Source organism: Trichogramma pretiosum, unplaced genomic scaffold, assembly GCF_000599845.2.
Source record: "Trichogramma pretiosum strain Unisexual culture from Peru unplaced genomic scaffold, Tpre_2.0 scaffold9, whole genome shotgun sequence".
Classification (NCBI taxonomy): Eukaryota; Metazoa; Arthropoda; class Insecta; order Hymenoptera; family Trichogrammatidae; genus Trichogramma; species Trichogramma pretiosum.
In genome coordinates this window covers 2,393,662-2,410,388 of record NW_019641697.1, presented here as the reverse complement: position 1 = coordinate 2,410,388, position 16,727 = coordinate 2,393,662, and the positions used below count along the sequence as shown (strand labels likewise).

At 33.7% G+C, this 16,727-nt stretch overlaps 1 protein-coding gene across 1 annotated transcript; it reads right to left on the bottom strand.

Annotated features, from left to right (window-relative positions):
- Window positions 1-1,735: 1,735 nt before the first annotated feature.
- Window positions 1,736-16,515, bottom strand: LOC106651499 (BRISC and BRCA1-A complex member 2-like). Its single transcript, XM_014370022.2, has 4 exons — window positions 16,309-16,515; window positions 9,747-10,036; window positions 5,585-5,950; window positions 1,736-2,925 (listed from the first exon to the last, which is right to left on the bottom strand). Exons 1-4 carry the CDS (start codon window positions 16,388-16,390, stop codon window positions 2,560-2,562), a joined length of 1,104 nt encoding a protein of 367 aa, XP_014225508.1. The 5' UTR covers window positions 16,391-16,515; the 3' UTR covers window positions 1,736-2,559.
- Between the last annotated feature and the right edge of the window lie 212 nt (window positions 16,516-16,727).

The following is a 16,727-nucleotide window of genomic DNA, read 5'->3' as shown; positions in this document are numbered from 1 at the left end:
CCGATTCTCTGTGAAATCGAATGGCCAAAAAATTTTTTTTTCTGCAAATATGAAAAACTTGCTGTTTCCGATGTCAGAAATGTCCCCAAATTTTATTAGAATTTTTGGGACCATCTATCACTCTTTTTCAGGGGCCCGAAGTTGGCCATTTTAGGGTTTTTTTGAAATTCATGAAAAATCACAAATATTCAAATAATTCCTGGATCAGGGTAGAATGATTCAAAAGTAAAAGTGCCCAGCAACTTTTTTGTTGGAAATTGTCCAAATTTTCAGAAAAAAAATATGCCAAAGTGATTGGAACAATCTAGGTAAGTGTAAAGCAAAAAAACTGCCAAAGGGACATAAATGATGAAATCTAATCGAGTTCGAACCGGACTTTCATTTCCTAAACTATGTAAAAAGCTTCCCAAAGATGTCAACTACTGCCTGATAAAGTTTTGTAATGGGTCTTAAAGTTTAACGCAATGTAGACAACAATGTGTGGCGAAAAACATGCAAAAAAGGTCAAAAATAGGCCCAAAATGCCTAAAATCACCAAAAACAGCCATTTTCAGGCCTTTTTTGCATGTTTTTCGCCACACATTGTTGTCTACATTGCGTTAAACTTTAAGACCCATTACAAAACTTTATCAGGCATTAGTTGACATCTTTGGGAAGCTTTTTACATAGTTTAGGAAATGAAAGTCCGGTTCGAACTCGAGTAGATTTCTTGTTTTATGTTTTTTTTTTAATGTTTTCCCACTATGCTCTCTTTGGGTGGCTCCAATCACTTTGGCATATTTTTTTTCTGAAAATTTGGACAATTTCCAACAAAAAAGTTGCTGGGCACTTTTACTTTTGAATCATTCTACCCTGATCCAGGAATTATTTGAATATTTGTGATTTTTCATGAATTTCAAAAAAACCCTAAAATGGCCAACTTCGGGCCCCTGAAAAAGAGTGATAGATGGTCCCAAAAATTCTAATAAAATTTGGGGACATTTCTGACATCGGAAACAGCAAGTTTTTCATATTTGCAGAAAAAAAAATTTTTTGGCCATTCGATTTCACAGAGAATCGGCCATATTTATTCTGAAGCCTTGATGTAATTAAAAAATCGGAGAAAATTTATAAAAATACTTTTTAACAATCCGAACAATCTTGAATTTTTTCAGATTTTTTTGAGTGCTTCAGGCTTTCAAAAAAAATCATTGTAAATTTTGAAAATACATATACGGCGCTACGATGCAAAACAAAGCCCACATAACGCATACAAACTGCAAAAAAAATTTTCTTTCATTTCTTCTTCATTTTTTAATTGAAGGCGATAGCATCTATGGCTGAAAAACGCTTTTTTAAAGAAAAAAGGTTCCTGAAACCCAAAGGTTCCGGTAAAAAATTTGAAAATATTTTTTTTTGAATTCCTTGTAAAATTTTAATAAATTTTGACCGTTTCAAGTTTTCGATTGGAGCTTCCTAGCTCAATCTAGATCATCACAAAAATTAATGCGGAATTCTGAAGACATCTGAAAAATAATGTAACTATGTGAAAAAGACTGAGAAAAATAAGATGTGGTGGAGGTGCTGGTGGGAGTGACGAGGAAAAAATAACGAGTAGACTAGACCCAATCTAATTCTGTCCTCTCTATAGAGTAGTAGAACGTGTATGAGCATAGGAATTTCGGCGTTCCAGCGGACAGAATTAGATTAGGTCTAGTGTACATAAAAAAGACAGTTTGGAACAATGGGTCTATCGTTTATTCGTGATTTCTATGATAAACGGAAATTAAATGACAGAGTGAAAATCTTTTTAAAAATCAACCTCAAAATCTACATTTCAATTGATGCAGCAATTCATACGGAGCCCACTTCAATTCACACAAATCCACCTGGAATCATGTATAAAATTTTAACTTTTTATGATATTAAAAAAAGACATGAAATCCAGGTTTATTTTGAAGTATAAATTTATTTATTCATTTCTAACAGGGATCTTGTCTATTCAACTACTTATTGAAATTTTTGAACCACCCAGTACTCCAAGTAATTATATATAACTTTTTTATTACTTTAATGCTCGAAGTAGTTATAGTAGTGAAAATAGGATAGAATTAACTTTAATCTCATACAATGGTGAAGAAGTTTGTAAAATACAAACAAATAAAAACAAGTAAAGAAACGATTATTTAGAATAAAAATGATATTACTATCACGGGGAATACAGGAAGAGCTTTAATTATAATCAATTGTAACTTTCGTATTTTTATTTTCAAATAAAATTATTAAAAATATGTCACTTTTCATCGAAGAACATTTGAAAATTTTTAGTGAGGAAAACCATTTTAATGGTTTTCAACTTCTACCACTGTTAAAATAATGCTCCAACAGTTGATATTTACTTATAACACTTAATTTTTTCACTTACTTATATTAAATGTGCTTGATTCTTTGAAAAACACCATATTGTAGCTTATTTTTATCACTGTTTGTTTAAAACTATCGAGTTTTTTGATACCAATAGCTAATAATTAAACTTTTTACAAAAAATTTTGTTTAGTTCTACTTATTTTATGTGAACTACTAAAGACTTGTTTTTTGTTTTAGTAGTAACCATATCGATTTTTTATTGATAAATTCCATCATTTCAACAATCATTCGTTTAAAAGTCCAAGTAGAACTAAAAGGTACGTTTCGAATCAATTTATTAATGGTTTTGCCTTGATCGGTCATATTATAAATCGAAATGATTGATAATGTGAATGTCTTTTTAGGAAATTCTAGGGGTAAAAATATCTTGAGAATATAATGATAATCTTCGCTTTTTAAACGCAATGCAATTGTTTGGTAGTGTTTCATATCGTATTCCAAAATTGTCGAACTGTGTAAAGCTATCAGTGCACAGATAAATTGTTTCCTTTTTTTCCAATTTTCATGCGAATTTAGTACCTGGAAATATTAAATGAATATTTTTAGTCATAAAATTATAATTTATTTTTATATCTAAAAAACGGAGCATCAAAAAAGAAGAAAAGATAAATACACTGGGTTAACATCGAATGTGTCCGGTGGAATGACGGATTCTCCTATGCTTAGGGGAGAAGCGCCTGTTATGGCGCACCTAACGCATTTTGACTAATAACAAAAAATGTGCTCGATGATATGAAATTCTAAACTTAACATTTCATTCCTTATACCTTAATCTTTATAAAATGCACCCTACTTTGTATGAGAAATGTGTTTATTTATTCATAAACAAGGATTCTAAAAAAGTTGTCACTGCACCGCGATCGGCTCGTTTTTCGCCTATTATGGCGCATTATAGGCTTTTCAGGCTTTAACATCAAGAAGTGATGTCTGTTTTCGAGGCACACATCAAATTAACACGTAAAAACGGCCATAATTGGCCCCGATGATGCGCCGCAATAGGATAAAAACAATGCTCTCTCATATTGCAAATTACTCAATAACCAATTGATGAATCGTCGATATTAAAGCATCATGTTAAAGTAGAGCACAAATACTCCATCTCCATATGTACTATAAATCGCGTTTGAGCTGTGATCACTCTATATTCTCAAGTTTAAAACTCGTAATTATTAGATGAAAACAGCCGAATTTTTTATATTGCTTGTCATTTATTATTGAAGATATAAAGCAATAATTTTTTTTGCAAAAATTAAATGATTGGCATGTATAGAATATACTACATAAATTTTAGTTAGCTGAAATATCTCAAACTATGCTAAATGAACGTGCGCCATAATAGGCGCTTCTCCCCTATACATGTTTCACTATTCGATTCGATCGAACACAATCGATATTAACCCAGTTTACTCTTATTTTAATACTATCAGATTTGCAATATTTAAACTAAGAAGTTATTGAATTAATGGACATCGGATTTTCATTTAGTAGTGAAGAAGAATAGAGAAATCCATGTTGTATGAATGGTAATGAATGTTGAAGCTGCTGATGCAGTAATTTGTGTAGGAATTATTCATATTTTAATATTAATCAGATCTTACATTAAATTTGATGTAAGTAATATTTAATCAAATCTGATGTCGATAATACTATATAAGATCTGATATCCCAGTTGAAAAAGATTGCATAGGTATTCGCGTGGATACGTGGATGAGCTATCCAGGAAGATTAAAAATTATTACCACGTATATTGTACAACGATTCCGCGTGGATAAGAAGTGTGTTATTACATAAACCACAATAATTTTCTGGGAATTCATCATGGATTATGCAATAGTCCAAAATGGTATAATAACAAACTTATTTATTATACATTAATAAATACTTTAGTGGATTCAAGAGAGAAGAGTAAGTCCCTTCGTCAGCTGGTCATACACTGCAACACACTCTTACGTGATCAGACAAGGGCTCAAGGTCATACGACCCGCGAAGCACACCGGTGATTCGACGTAGGCTACTAAGAAATTACGTGCTCAATACTAACAACGATAGTAGACGATTAATTACTCTAAGTTATTTCGCTCTGACAAACTATAGCACAGGCACACGAAAAGAAAAAAAATTTCAGACCGGGCCTAGTAAGCTTTATGTTTTTTGGGGTTGCAGAATCCAAATTCGGTGTCAATTTTTCTGTTTGCTCATTTTCAAGGTCATTTCAAGGCCAAAATAAGAAACAAATTTTGGAATCAGTCAAAATAAGGAGAAAAAAATCAAAATACTATGTCAGACATATTTCTTTCGACAGAGAATAGGACAGTAATTTTAGATTGAACACAATCTCACAATGCTAGAAAAAAACAAAAATCAATTTTTCAACTAGAAGCTCAAATTTTATATTAAAGTTTTCAAAAAGGCAAAAATTTGTATATACTATTGTGCTTTTGGTTAATTTTTAAAGGTATTTTTATAGGTTAAACACATAGATTGTACATGAAGTTTACTAAGTCCGGTCTCTGAAATAAATTTTCTTTTTGTGTGTCTGTGTAATTGTCAGCTATCGAGATTTTCTCTTATTTAAACGTGCATGGCTCAAAAATCGTCAGGCAAAAATTGAACAATAAATCGCTATAATACTTGCTCGATTGTATTTAAAGACTATTGGTTAGAAAGCTAAAATGTATGAAAAAATATGTTAATGGAGTTTCTGAGAAAATACTTAGCGATGAATGGTAAAAAGGAGTATTGTAGTTTACAATAGAAAAAATACGTTTTTAGAAAATTTATCATAAAAAAAAATGATATATCGACGCTGTTAATGAAAACTAGGGCTTTTACAATACCTATGTAGAAAAACGTGCTTTTCTTTGTTAACTGCGTCCATATAAGAAAATTCAGATAAATTTTTTAATGAATTCGAAAATGCAATATAAAGAAAATTTAGAAAGTTTTAAACCAAAATATTGTCATAACTAAAGAGATAATATCAACTGGGATCCACTGTTTTAAAATGTGCAAATTATGGCACAATACTTAGTAAATGCAAAAATGATTGAAGTAGCTGAATTAAAATTATCACTTTGGAAATATGTTAATTTAGATTTCAAATGATAAATGAAGAATTTTTAAAGAATAAAAAGAACGAAAAAGAATCATAAGTAATTTTAGTATTTTTAATCATTACCATTTCCATGACATGTTCCTTTATTCGATGAAGATTTTCAAGTAACGTTGTAGTCTCAGTGGGAACATGTATCATTTTTGGTTTATTAAGTAATTCATAAAAGTGTAATGGCAAATATACTTCAGAAGTTATATGTACACATTGCATGTTTAAATACATGACTTGAAATAATACTTCAATGGAACAGAATTTCATTTTTTCAAGAAAATTTTCATTTTTCCAACTCAGTACGGCTAGAAGTTTAACCGTTATTTGATCTTTACTTTTGTCACTAACACTTATTTGTGTATTTTCCAACCATGGAATGGCATTAAGTTGTTCCAACTCTAATGCCACTTTTTCAGCCTGGCTCTTCAATAAACGCATCTGTAACGAATAATATATTTCATACAGTGTATGTTATAAAGTTACACAAAAGATAATCATATTCCGTAGAATCATTTTCGGTTGTAATATCGTAAAAAATAAACATTACAGTAATTTACGATACAAGTGTCCCCCACAGGTATCGCAATTTTAGAGTTCTGTGCCATGTTCACATTTATGCCCTTTTAGCAGCATTGTTCTGACCACGATTGTACGGTCGGGCTTAGTCGCAAAACCTCGAGTCGAGGAATTTGTGATTTTTTCATAAATTATCATTTCTCATGAAATATGAATATTTATTATGAAACTAATTGTATTCAACATTATTAATACAATAGAACTTTACGAAACAAGTGCCTTAAGTAACACTTTACGGCATGGCGTAGTTTAGGGTCCGAGCGCAGCGAAGGACTCAATAGCTGGACCGAAATGTGTCTTCATGGCATAAGTATCGTACTCAATTTTATAGCACTGTGCTAAGTTTACATTTATGCCCCTTTTTCCGACGCATAAGTCGCACTGCCTGGTAGCGCGAAGTGAGGTTGACGCACGAGTGTAAGCGAGTGTGATGCGAACGCCGCGATGCCAGAGAGTGTCACTTATATCACAGAAAATCGAGCAATAAATGTAAACTTATGCCACGCATGACTATAAATATATATTTTTTAATGTTTTTTTTACGATGACAACATAAGAAAACTTTGAAGTTCTTTTCGCGCCCCAAGATAGACCTGTTCAACTCGAAGTTGTGAGACTGAGCCGCCACGGCGTCACCGATATTTTTGGCCATAGAGTTTGACCGTAGAATCGTGATCAGAACAATGCTGCACCCTGAGTTTAGTACACGAGCGTAGCGAGTGCGCAGTGCTATAAATATGATAACGTTATTGTATTAAATACTTCATGTTGTCACCAATATGCGACGCATTGTAAAATAATACAAGTGCCTACGGGAAGAACAACTTTTGCTCCGAAGTATTTACGTCCTTTTTACAAGGTTTTACTTTTAAAAGAGACATAACCATAGTTTGTAATGAGCCAGTTTTTGAATTTCGCAATAAAAGTATGTTCAAGTACCTATGTTATAGGTGCGAGTTTTGAAGTAAATTTTCTTATGTGATAACAATTTTAGCACATAAGTACTTTGCTTAGCTGCCATTATAAGCACACTGATTATAAATTTTCACGCGTATCTTTCTGATTATAAAAAGAAGTATTTTCAGCGACAAACGACTCGACTGGTGAGGCACGTCACTTCGTTTAGTCGTGTCTAGGTTCTGCCGATTAGACTCAGATCTCTATCGATGATTAGATTTATTGTAAGCCAGATATTACGAAAAATAATGAAAAATGGAAAGATAAATATGTTCAAGTATATGAACAAAGTGATCTGTAGATCCGATCGTCTCATCCATGATCGTGAATGGGACGTTCTCAAGTGAACGAGATCTTTTTGCTGTAGTTCATATGTTTCGCTAAATGTAACGAGGCGTAGGAAGCATTTTTGGAAAACATAAAACGCCAGAAAGAAGAAAAATTCAACTCGCAAAGTGAACGAAAAAGGCTCTGCGAAATGGTTGTGTCACAGTAAGAAATAAATATCTTAAAATTTTATAAAATTTTATGGAAAGGAAAAAGAAAATCTTTTCCAAAAATGTAGTAAAATTTAAATACCTATAAGCCCTTTCTTATCATCTGATTTTTGGTCATATGTTTAATATTATTAGTACATCAGATTTTATTTATAGTGACAAATAGATTTTTTTTCTCGTTTCAAACTGAAGCTTTTAATACCCGATATGTTGAAATTGTGCAAAATTAAAAGTTTTCAAACGAATTTCTATTTTCTTAAACATATTTTTCACACAAGGGTGTAAAAATTATGGGTTGTATTAACCTACTATGAGTGAAGTTTAGAAAAATTAAATATTGTCTATTCTAAGAATTTTCTGTTTTGATAAAAAATTCAGAATATTTGTCTAATATGACGTAAAATTATCATAATTGAATAAATATTCTTGTCGAGACATTAAAACAATAAGTCATAGAGGGAAATTATAAAAATTTTAGTAACATTAATGATAAATTTCACAGGCACACAAAATAAAAAAAATGCTCGGTTCCAGAGACCGGACCCAGTAGACTTTATGTTTTTGGGGTCGCTGAATCCGAATCCGTCGTCGATTTTCAGCCATCAGATCGATTTAAGGTCATTTGAAGGTCATTTAAAGGTCAAATCATGAAAAATAGGTTTGAAAACTCGAAACTATCCCTGTATAGGTTTTTGAGGATGCTGAATTCAAATCTGAAGTCAGATGACCTCTACGACTTTACCTTCAAGGTCATTTGAAGGTCAAACTTGGATAATTCAATATAAGAATGCAAAAATATCACATTTATGTTCTGAGGGTCGCTGAATTTGAAAAAAAGTTCATTTTCACTATACTGAGTTATTTTAAGCTTATTTTAAGACGAAATCTAGTGAAAACAATAAAGTATCGAAAAAAGATTGTGTATAGGTTTTCGGAGCTGAGTAATTCAGCTTTCTGATTGAGTAACCTGTAAAAAGTCAAGATGAAGGTCATTTCAAGTTTAAGTTAATAAACAGAGGGCAAAACTTGATGAAATATTGTTAATTTTGCATGCCTTTTTACCTTTTTCTTTTGTAACGCACCTTTTTTTCTTCAAACGATCGGCGTAAAGATGGCCGTTTGCGTTCATTTCCTCTATGTTGGCCCCCCTCCCATCAGCAGGACATCAATCTGGATTTACAAAGTACCCATTTTTCAAGTGCTAATGGGACAGCAGAGATCGTAAAGAACATTATACTGACTACAATTGGTCTGAGAAAAATTCTCTAGAACCTGGACATCATAATGTTATTAACAGTCCATTAGTAGACCTTAAAAAAGTTTTATTGTATTTGTATTTGTAAAAAGATTTGATTGAGAGCGATGAATGCTACAAATATTTAGAATCCGAATTATCCTATAAATCTGATGCTAAATTAAAAGAAGGAATATTCGATAGACCAGAAATAAGAAAATTGCTGAAAGATGACAATTTTCCAACTAAGATGACTGAGATTCAGAAAGCTGAAAAATGTTGTGGAAAATTTTCTAGGTAATCGCAGAAGCGATGACTACAAAGTTTCAATATCAACAATGATAAACAATTTCGGTGAAATGGAATGTAATATGTCTTATAAACTGAATTTCTTGCATAACCATTCAGATCAGTTCTCGAAGAACTGTGGTGATTTTAACGATGAGCAAGGGGAACGATTTCATCAAGACATTAAACATATGGAGCAGCGATATCAAGGTAGACGGGATGTTGCAATGATGGCTGATTACTGCTGTATGTTGAAGAGGGAGAGCGAACATAGAGGAACTAAACGCAGACGGCAACCTTTATGCCGATCGTTTGAAGAAAACAAGGAGCGTTACAAAAGTAAAAGTAAAAAGGCATACGAAATTAACAATATTTCATCAAGTTTTGCCCTTTTTTCATTAACTTTACCTTGAAATGACCTTGAAGGTAAGATCGTAATGACCTTTAAATGACCTTTAGATGTCTAAATTTAGTCAAAATGACCTTGAATTTGAATTCAGCGACCCTCAAAACATAAAGTCTACTGGGTCCGGTCTCTGGAACTGAGCATTTTTTTATTTTGTGTGCCTGTGTTTTCTTCGGTGTATTGACAATAATCTTTAGATTTTTCTTGATAATTTATAGATATAGTATTTCATAATTGGAATGAATGATAATCATATAGAATTTTTTAAAACCAAACCTGATTTTGTAAATGATTTTTTAACAAATTATCTACTAATTTATTGATTGATAAATAGTTCCATGGATCCCAACTAAGAATATTCGTGCTTTCATCGTCCAACAACGTATTTTGTTCATTAACTGCTAATTCCTCATCTTTCATGAGCAAGTCAGGCCCGAGTTCAGGATGAAAAGGGTTAAACTCTATTTCCCAATCTCGAAACTCTTTCACGTATGGAAACGAAAATTTAAAGCGATGATTGGATTTATCTATTTTAATTTTTGACAGTTGATATCCATTGCTTTGATCTGAAAACATACACCAAGAAAATGCATTGCTTGAATATTTTATAATACTGTATTTATTAAAATATATAATTTTCGAACGAGTCACTGTAATAATGCAAAAACTACTTTGACCCTTGTAAAAACATTTTCCGAGATCTCTTACGTGGGATCTTACTGGAGATCTCAATTGAGTTTGAAATTTCAGTAGAGCGCGCTCAATTTTATAATTTATTGATTTATTTATGCGTGGTGGTCGATGCGATTACATGTAGGCTCTACCGATGCTTACGTGAAATCTCACATGAGATCTGATATCCTATTCTATAAGACTGGGGAGGTTTTCAATGTCAGCCAAATATAGGCGCTGTGATTGGTTGTCCAGCAATGTGCTATAGGGCACGCAAACACGAACGTAGTAATAAATGGGAAATGTAAAATATTAATCTACTGACGGCTCAAGAAGTAGTAGGTCTAATGTGTATTTTACATTTTATAATAAATAATCTTCTTTTGGATCATTTTTTTATTTTAAATATTAAAATTGACAAAATTGAAAAAGACAGAAGATAGCAGGCGCGGCGCGCTGAAAGTAGGGTTAGTGTTGATTATCGTACATGAGATCTCATGTAAGATTTTCGGTGGGATCTCCAGTGAGATCTCTGGAAGGCAAATAACACATGCTTTAATTATTAGGCGCTGTAGAACAGCGGCAGAAAATGGATTCGTTCGATCACAGTATCAACAACTCGGCGTTAAACATTTTTCATTCCGATTTCAAGCTGACTATAAATTTTGAATTTTTCATCGTAGATGAATGTACAACTGCATTATCTTTAAAAATTATCTTCAAATCATTTGTTGGAGTAACATGGAAACTATCCAGCCTAGTAAGGATTATTTATTGTTTTAATGTGAAATCGAACGATTTACTCACTTTTATGTTATCCTATTATGTAAGCATAACCTTCATGGACCTTTGTGATTGGTGACAACTGCTTTCAGAGTGTAAGGAAGAACAGATATTGTGTTGTAACGGAAAAATAGATTTTCGCGTCAAGTCGTGAGCGCGAATTCAAAGTTACCAAAAAGTAACTTGCGCGGCTCGTCGTACCACAAGTACGACGAGCAGACGATAATAATTAACTGAGGGACCTATGATCGATCGTCGTAGCGCGCGAACCCTCACTTCGTGTCCGAGCGTCGAACTGTGTTTGTGAACTTAGCGTGCGAGCGAATCATAGCGGATCCACATCAAGCGACGACCCTGTGCGAGTGGATCCTGCAGACGACTTTGTCAGCGACGAATAAGCGACTGAAAGTCAATTGTAATCATTGCGAGCGTGCGTGCGGCCCTAATTAAATCAAATTAAGACTTATTAATTTTCACACGAATAAACTATTTTTTTACTTTATTTTATGAAATCGCGAGTAATCATTTATTTTGCATCGCCAATTCAACCCTTTTCAGCAACGCGATTACTCGACGAGCAACGGCTCGTAAAGCATCTGTACGCAGAATCATCACCGGAGCTCGTCGAAGCAAGGCATCGACGAGTTGTATTGTGCGACGCGGGTCTGCGACCATATTCTCGTGTGGCACGAGCTAGCCGGCTCTTCTACAAGGCATTCCCCGTTACAGCGTTTATAGAAATAGGAAGACTGTGTTATTTCAAGTTACAGTTAATTATTTATAAATGCCTGGTTTAACTTAGTGTTATTCCAGAGGATAAATCGAAAATGATTTTGAACAGTATGTAAGGAAGTGGACGCCAGTACAGAGTCCGGCGGTATTCCTTCCTTGTATCCTAGTCCTGACCCGTGTCGAGAGAGACGTATGATTATCGCGAGCCCGATGTAACTTGGATCGGCGCCGTTCACAACGCGCCGAATTTGTAGCGAGAGACGCGCGACCTGTGCGTAAGATTCGCGCGCCTAATGAGAGAGCAGACGAAAAGCTGTCATAGGAGGGAGGCCTGATCTGACTAACGGGTCTACGTGTGAGAGACAGCGGGATCACTCTGTGCTGGTCCGTGCGTAGCGACGCGTATATTATAGCCTAGTTCTGCGTCAAGTTCGAGTGTGTGTCTGTACGAGCTGCTCCTGGAGGAACTGTGTGACCTGGCTCTCCTCTCGTCGGCCCTAGCTTCTTCGCAGTCACATTCGGCCTGAATCATCCACCAACCAACATCGTCAGCGAATGTAAGTCGCCTATATCTCTCTCGCGTAATGCGCCATACCTATCTTTGTTCGTTACGCTCGATCTCTCTCGACATCGTCCCCACGTAGCCCAAACTCACGACCGCCGTGTCTGCCGCTCTAGCCGAGGTGGCCTAATCGCGTGTGTACATTGTACCGGAGTAAACTTATATGTCAATTGCGTGTTGAAGCCCCAATAACTATAATCATCGATTTATTGAATGTAATATATGTAATCAGGCGTCACATTCGTGACTGGCGCCTTTTCCAATAATAAATTAAGCCTTGTTATGTTGTTGCCTTTTTACATGATCGAGTGAGTTATTTCGACACCCCGTTTTTATTCCGTTTACAGCACCGCAAGATTTCGCCGGATCATTCGCTTGCATCCCGAGGGCGAACGGTTACAAGTAATAAACTTGTACATTTTCCATTACAAAACAACTGTAACCTTCTTGCCTCTTAAAATCGGAGCGCAAAAAATTCAACGCTCGGCAGATGCACTGTTGCAACCTCAACCCAATAAGTTATGTTTTTGCCATTTAAGTTTAGGTTGTCATTTTGCTGAGATAGCGATATCAACAAAAGAAAAAAAATGATGTTAAACCGATATGAATACAACAATTTTGATAGTAAAAATTATTGAAGTGAAACTTCTATACGCGCGTTGGGTATGGGAAGTCAAGCTGTGAAAAACGAGCGTCCGTAAGCACGGGCGGGCGGGCGTACGGATTGAATGTTTTCAGTCTCAGTAGCGTCTGTATGCTTCTTGCGCTATGATTGGCCGGCGTTCGGCAGTGGCGAGACGCTGCCAGTCTCCCTCTACTGCGGTACGTCACGGCAGCGGCTGTGTGTCTACGTTCATGCCTTTGTAACGTCTATGCGGCGTTGTGTAACTCTGTCTCTCTCGAGCGCGCTGTGCGTGTTAATGCGAGTTACTCCGTCAAACGACAACGCATGCAATATGACTCATGCTTCGTATACACATAAACCTACTGGCTGTATGAGCGCTCATGCCTGCGCTAGGCTCGTACGAAATAAAAATCAAATCGAATTCATTTACAATGTAATGCAGTGTGTGCTGACGCGGCCTCGGTACTCATTATCGATATTTGAAATAAATCGAAAAGTATCTATTATACTTCATTGGAAAATATTGAATAAAATCAAAATCACTTGCAATATAATGTCGTGTGAGTCGAGGCCGTGGCAAAACACCTGCATCTCGGCGAAATTAACGCCGTTGTAAAATCTTAATACGACGTTGAAAAGGTAAGACAAAAACCTATCAAAGAATGTATTTACATTTTTTCAATAAGTGATCGTGCTGAGCCGTTTTATTGAAGAAAAAAATGCACTTTTCTCGATTTACACAAAAACCACGTTTTTTAGCCAAAACTGCTCATGACATCTGAAATAATGCACCAATCTCAATTTTTACGCCAAATTCTGAAAGGTGATAAAATTTTGCATCGAAGTACGTGTCGCTCATAGTTGACAACTTTTTTTGGGTTTGGCTCAGACATTCAGAGAAGAAATAGATCGTCAAATCAGAAATCTAAATTCTCGTTGAGCGACCAGTAAAAATTATTCAAATGGGCTTCATTTTTACGCATACAGAAGACTTTAAGATTGTAATATCGAGGTTTTGAAAAACTTCAATTTTTTTAATCAGTCTAATGCACATGCAACGGAGACATTCATAATTTCGTTTATAGCACTGCGTGCCATAAGTTCACATCTATGGCACGCTTTTCTGTGGCACAAGTCGCACATTATGGCACCGCTGCGTTCGCATCACACTCGCTTACGCTTGTGCGCTAACCCCACTTCGCGTTACCAGGAAGTGCGACTCATGGCTCGGAGAAGGGGGCATAAATGTGAACTTAGCACAGTGCTATAAAATGTTGTACGATACTCGTGCCATGGGGACACTTTTCGGCCCAGCTATTAGGACCCTCGCTGCGCTCGGGCCCCTCAACTACGCCGTGCCAAAAAGTGTTACTTATGCCACTAGTATCGTAAAGTACTATAATGCATCAGTGATTTAGCTGAAACTCGAACATAATCGAGTACTTGAAAATTCGAGTCCTCTCACACCCTTATTACATTACATGGTTCAAAAACTCGTTTTATAGCCTAAAAGCAAAACAATCTCTGAAGATGGCAATTTATTCAACTGTTTGAAATAAATATGTGAATTATCATGTGGGAATCGAGCTTGTTTCCTCGGTGAAATTCACATGGTTTAAAGCGGATTTCTTGTGAATTGACCTGGAATATACTTAGATTTTCATTTTTTCATTTCACAGAAATCCACATAGATTTTGAGTGAACCCTGGCGGAATTAATTCACGTGGAATTCACTCGGGGGGGGGGGGGGGGNTGGAAGGGAGGAAGGGGGGGGTAAGAAGGTTTTGACTGAATTTAAAAAAAAAATTTTTTTGAGCATGTAATAAATCAAATTAAGTAATCTATACATTTTACATATCATTGATAGTTACTTGAAAAATTTGAAGCCCAGCTAACTACAACAAATCTTCACACACGATGAAAAAAAATCTGAAGGCCACTGTTACTTAAAAGCTACTTGACCGATCAACTTCATATATCACACACTATTTAAGTAGAAAATTTATAAGGTAATGTCTAGATAATGAAACTTTATGCATTGTTATATGCTTTTTAACCATAAATAAGATTACTTTCTACCTTTATTTTTTCAAAAACGTGTTTTGTTTACTTCAAAATGATGCCAAAAACTAAAAAATTATTTGAGAGAATTTTTTAAAATTATTACCATGATCACTTGAGATTTTGACAGTTTTATCCATAAACCTTGACATTTTTTTCAGATTTAAAAGTTACAAATTACCATTTAGGTTTTTTTATTTCTGAAAATTTAAATAGCTAAAAAAAATCTGCTATTATCCTTGAGTTTTATTAATGAAATTCAATGATTTTTGAATTAAGACTAAAAGTTAATTTTTTCAAGAGGGTTGTATTGTTGCACTTTCTTTGTTAAACAAAAACCTGAGCCCTATGGCTAAACAGTTGCTTAAAATTTTCTTTGCGCTTAATGTTCTTATTGTTAATTTTTTGTTTAATTTAAAATAAATATTTATTTTTTTCACAGTCATTTTTGATAAAGGGAGACTAGTACATGATAATTTTGGAAAATATACTGTGAAAAACAATTCAAAGTATATTTGTTTGGATATTATACAAATTATGCATATTATTCTTTCATGTCCAATAATCTTATTACTGAGAAAAAGTATAATTGTTGCTTATCCAAAAGTGATCATTTACTGATCAAAAACGGTTTTGTGTCTGGCAACAGTACTTTTTTGGTTTTTAATTGAACATTCTGCATATAATTTTACATAATTTCATTTAATTTCAGTTTGACTTTGGTTTTATAAATACTCAAAAACATTTAATTCAAATATAAATAGATCTGATAACTGACTTCTAGAAATTTTAATTACATTCAATAAACAATGAAAAATCATTCATATATGTTAACAAAAATGTATTAAAATAAAATATTATGAACCTTAGTGAAGATGACCAAAGGTTACAACAGATAAGTATGTAATTACAATATAATCAATTTAATAATAATTCATCTTCTCAGCCTTATACATAAAGACGAAGATTATGTTGCAGTTAACATAAAAAAGTAAATTATATTCAGTTTATAATAGAAACTAAGTGATGTGTAATGTAGAAATAGATTTTAGGAGGTCAAATAATTTTTATATCTGTTATAAACACCTTATGAATAAAATCATTACTTTAAATTACAAAATATTTTACAACTTATTTGAATAATTTAATTCAATTTTTACTCCGTAGATAATCTTTAGTTCAAACAATATCAATTATCACACTTGTAATCAAATTGATTAATGAACTATAATGAAAACACAGAAAATAAAGTTTGAATTTGCATATTAAAATTTACTTAAAAATAATGTGCTTAGAACATGATTGTTCCTACCAAAAATAAATCAAAACTCAAAAATATGTCTGAACATTTCGAGTTTCAAGTCATCTCTATAAAATTGTTTAAGAAAATTATATTAACTAACCTTGTATAGAACTGACAAACATCGATTGAATTAAATCAATGTAATCATCGTGTAGTAGAGAGGACTCAACTCTTTTAGCCATTTCAATATCTTTTCTTAATCAAATAATTCAACACAAATATATTATCATGACAATTTCAATCATTGACATTTTGAAAATTTGATGTTTTATATTCACTCAATTTAAATCAAACGTGAAGAACATGAAGATAACTGATAAATTTGAGGTGGGTGCAACAGCGCCCTCTTATTGTATGCGGTTAAAGAATAAATATTTTCAGATTGTCACGAAGTGGACACTTTACCGAATAGATGATTTAAGCATTTTAATCAAAATCGAACATAAATAACAAACCGTGACAAATATTGATTAATGAAAAGAGGCTAATTATAAAAAATTTTTCGCTTCAAACTAAAAA